The sequence below is a fragment of the Phyllostomus discolor genome, chromosome 6, assembly GCF_004126475.2.
Source record: "Phyllostomus discolor isolate MPI-MPIP mPhyDis1 chromosome 6, mPhyDis1.pri.v3, whole genome shotgun sequence".
Taxonomy (NCBI): domain Eukaryota; kingdom Metazoa; phylum Chordata; class Mammalia; order Chiroptera; family Phyllostomidae; genus Phyllostomus; species Phyllostomus discolor.
In genome coordinates this window covers 123,717,065-123,721,780 of record NC_040908.2, presented here as the reverse complement: position 1 = coordinate 123,721,780, position 4,716 = coordinate 123,717,065, and the positions used below count along the sequence as shown (strand labels likewise).

Genomic DNA, 4,716 nt, shown 5'->3' with positions numbered 1-4,716 from the left:
CCTTTGGAATATCATAATCCCCTGTCCAGATCCCTCAAGGCACAATCTCCCACCACCAGTGCACTAGATCACAGGTTACCTTGTTCTAGAGTACACCAATGTTGTGTGCTATAAATGTTCATTGTTGGCTATCCTATATCCATTGATATAAAACAACAGGTGTCTCTCCATTCTACTCTTTATCCAATCTTAGAGATTTCACTGTTTTACTTTCTCCCACCTAACTCATCTACTACCAATAAATTTAATGAAACTGTCGTTTATGCTTCCTTTTCAATCAAAAAAATAAAGTGAACTGCAAAACTGCCATTCTCCAGAGCATTTTCTCAATCTGTTGAGATTATGCTTCCTAGCAACTGTTGTCAGTTTGACTCATATAAAAGTTCTATACATGTTTGGACTTTTCTTATGTTTACAGCATCCCACCACAATATTACAGTTTCCAAAATCTTCTTGCTTTCATCTTATTCCATACTGAATACCCAGGAATTTATAAAAAATTCTGGTTAAACATTTCTCCCAATGTATGGCTCCCTTGGCCTCTATTCTAGACAAACTAGTGTAGGCTGTCATTCTCTTTATCTAATTTTCTCTCTGTAATTCTGTGTGGTGATTCACCCTATAATTTTAATTCTCTGATGATTTCAAGTAAAGTCATAAGTTTTCATTTGTTTAGTTTTTATTTTTGTTGTAAAAATGGGAGAGAGAACTTCTAAAGTCTTTACATGTGAGAACTAAAAGCAGAAATCTAACAATTTGATTTTGAAATTTAAGTAATACCATTATAATTGCATCAAAAGTCAACTATTTAGAATTAAATATGAAAAAAATGTTTAAAATCTGGACAAGGAAAACTCCATAATTCCAATGGGAAAATCAAAGGACACACAAGTAAATTAGGAAATATTTTATTTTCATGGGTTGGAAATCGTGTCAATCCTTATCAATTTGATTTTTAGATTCAACTATATCTTAATGAATACCTCAGCAACCTTTATGCACATATTGATGAGTATTCTAACATTTATATGTAAAGGCAAATGAACTAGAATAGCCAAAACAAATGTGGAAAAAAAGAACAATTTTGAAGGACTCACTCTGCTCAATCCAAGACTTGTAAAGACACAGAAACAAGGCAGTATTTGTGAAAGTACAAATATGTAGTTTAATAGAACAGAACAGAGAGCTCATATAGACCACATCAATATATGCAACTAATTTTGGGCAAAAGTTTAAAGATAATTCTACTGAGAAAGGTTAGCCTTTTTTTTTTTAAGATTTTATTTATTTATTTTTAGGGAGGGAAGGGAGGGGGAGAGAGAGAGAGAGAGAGAGAGAGAGAGAGAGAGAAACATCAATGTGCGGTTGCTGGGGGTTATGGCCTGCAACCCAGGAATGTACCCGGCTGGGAATCGAACCTGGGACACTTTGGTTCCCAGCCCACGCTCAATCCACTGAGCTATGCCAGCCAGGGCTAGGTTAGCCTTTTAAAAAATAGTCTTGGTACCTTACAAGGGTGGAACCCCAAAATGCAACTTATTTATAAAAATTTGTGAATGTATTCTTACATGTTTAAACTTCATTCACCTTCCAAGTGCTCTACATTTGATACATTAAACCTATTGAGACATTTTTTCCACTGCTCAAAACAGTTTTTGAACTCATCAATTTTGATCAACTTTTCATGCTTCTGCAATTATTTTTTCTTTTACCTCTTCTACATTTGCAAAGTGATTCCCTTTGAGGACTTTTTTCATCCAGGGAAACAACAGCAGCAAAAAGTTGCTCAGGGCAGGATCAAGTGAGTAGAAAGGGTGAGGCTTAGGGGCCATGCTGTTTTTGATCAAAAACTGCTAAACAGCGAGGTGTGGGCAGGTCCACTCATAAATCACCCATCATGAAAGGGGCCAACTCATTGAAAAAATCTGTTTAAAAATATTCACTGAAGCCAAGCACAGTCTCTCACAATAATGCCAGCTAGTACACTGATACAGATGGGTTCCTAGAACACTCATCTAGCAGGGGAAGCCTGTACTACAAGGGGCCCACCCTTTAAAAGATAATTCCGTTTTGGGGGTGTCCCCTCTCTTATATAAAAATTAACTCAAAATGGATAATTGACCTAAAGGGAAAATGTAAAACTTCTAGAAGAAGACACATCAGAAAATCTTGTGACCTTGGGTTTGACAATGCTCATAGATATAACAAAAATAGCACAATACTTAAAAAATATGAATTGGATTCTATGACATTACTTCTAAAAATTAATATTTTGCTTTTTTTGGGTCACAGTTAAGCGAAAGAAAGGATAACTTACAAGCTGAAAATCACAACTTACAAATCATATACCTACTAAGGGTTTTGTAAGTAAAATATCTAAAGAACTCTCCAACCCCACTGAGAAGAAAACAACCTCACCAGAAAAAAGAAAATTATTATAGCAGGCACTTCACCAAGAAGATGGATATATGACAAATAAGCATATGAAAAATGCATTAAAGTATTTGTTATGAGGGAAATACAACTTTAAAACAATGATATATCACTACTTGCCTGTTAACATAGCAAAACAAAATAAACATAAAAAATCTGACCATACCAAATATGACCCAAATAAGGAGGAACTGTAATTCTCATATACTATTGGTCAGAGTGTTAAATAGTACAGTTATTTTAAAATACAGGTTGACACTATATTATAAAGTTTATCATATTTATCATATGATCTGGTCATTCCACTTCTAGCTGTTACCTAAGATCAAATATTGGTCTAATATTTTCCAATTTAAACTGTATGTCATTTATATAATATAAAATAATGAGGTTAAGTTGTGAGGATCAAAAAAAGTAGAAGTCTGTATAAGATATAAAAACATGGATGAAAATGGAGAAGAAAAGCATGGAATATAAAGAAAAAGTATAAGTAAAACAATTGTAAAAGGGTAAATCATTTAGAGAAGGGCAATGTGAGATGTCCAAAAAAAGTTCTGATTCTACTTTGTTAAGCTCCTCTTACCTAAATTTTAGGTCAGCAAAGTTAGATTGAATTAACCAGTCCATTTCATTTGGGATCTGATAACCCTTTGGGGGTAGTGAAAAGAACTATGGTACCCAAGAGAAAAATTACCCAGTTCATACTTTCTTTAGGATCCTACCAACCACGAAAGCAGTGAACACCTGTGATCACACATTCTCTTCCTCTAGAAATAAATAGACACTCCCAGAAGTCCAGCCCCAAATCTAAATCCCACATGCATATTGAGATTATTGTTTCTGCATAAAACTCCCTATTCTCCAGGCATTGCTTGTCACTAGCAGTAGAAAAATGTATGTTTAAAGAAAGGATTTTTACCCTAAAGGATAAAGAATCAGGTTTCTATCTTTCTGAGGTTATAAAACTAAAGGGAACATCATTTTATTTTGTATTATTTATTTTATTTTCAAAATCAGACAAACCTTACTAGAAATTAGAGGATCATAAAGTGATCTAATTTGCCACATCTCAAAATATTTCAATTCTCTCTTAATGTCTGCTGTCTTCATCTCAAAATACAATAGTTCTAGATTTATTCTCAGTGGTTTCCCTGGCCTAGAAGTCAACTATCTCTGGTTCTCCATCCCCTTTTCCATCATTTATACTATGGTTCTCTCAGGGAACTGCCTGGTGCTGCATGTGATCCGGACTGAGCCAAGCCTGCACCAGCCCATGTTCTACCTCCTGGCCATGCTGGCCCTCACTGACCTGGGCATGGGGCTGTCCACAGTGCACACGGTGCTGGGGAGCTTGTGGGGGTTTGTTCAAGACATCAGCCTGGATGCTTGCATTGCCCAGTCCTATTTTATCCATGGTTTGTCCTTTATGGAGTCCTCTGTCCTCCTCGCTATGGCTTTTGATCGCTACATTGCCATTTGCCACCCATTGCGCTACTCCTCCATCCTAACTAATGACAAAATCATGAAAATTGGGGTGGCAATCTTATGTAGAAGTACTTTACTCATACCTCCGGTCATCATTCGCCTAAAGTTCTTAAATTATTGCCGTCCTCATATCCTTTCTCACTCTTTCTGCCTGCACCAAGACTTAATTCGGATGGTCTGTTCAGATATTCGCTTCAATAGCATTTATGGTTTGGCCCTGGTGATCAGCAACCTGCTGTTGGATGCAGTGCTCATACTTGTCTCCTATGTCATGATCTTGCATGCAGTCCTAGCTATTGCATCTCAGGAGGAGAGAACCAAGTCCTTGCAGACCTGCGTATCACACATCTGTGCTGTTTCAGTTTTCTACATCCCAATCATTGGTCTGACCATGGTGCATCGCTTTGGGAAGCATCTCTCACCGTTGGTTCATGTGTTCATGGGCAACATCTATATCCTTTTCCCTCCTTTGATGAATCCCATTATTTACAGCATCAAGACCCAGCAAATACGAAAGAGAATCCAGAGACTGTTTTACTTGAAAGAAATGTGTTGAGATCAAATGTGCATGTATTTAAAAGTCAACAAGTGAAGATCAAAAGGGTAAGAATCAGTATATAATTAAAAATAAATTTAATGGCTTCTATTTGGATAATGTTTTATATGTTGCAAAAACTTTCACTTTTTTCCACAGCTGTTGTAATTCAGTGACATTGACATGGGTTATATTGTAATCAATTGTATAAATCATTATATACATATATGTATATATATAATGAGCTGAGAATCATATTAATG

The 4,716-nt window shown here is 35.9% G+C and overlaps 1 protein-coding gene across 1 annotated transcript; it reads left to right on the top strand.

The window, feature by feature from the left end:
* The first annotated feature begins 3,227 nt into the window (after positions 1-3,227).
* Positions 3,228-4,506, top strand: LOC114498899 (olfactory receptor 51V1-like). The gene has a single exon (XM_028514907.2). It carries the CDS (start codon positions 3,527-3,529, stop codon positions 4,472-4,474), a length of 948 nt encoding a protein of 315 aa, XP_028370708.1. The 5' UTR covers positions 3,228-3,526; the 3' UTR covers positions 4,475-4,506.
* The last annotated feature ends 210 nt before the right edge of the window (positions 4,507-4,716 follow it).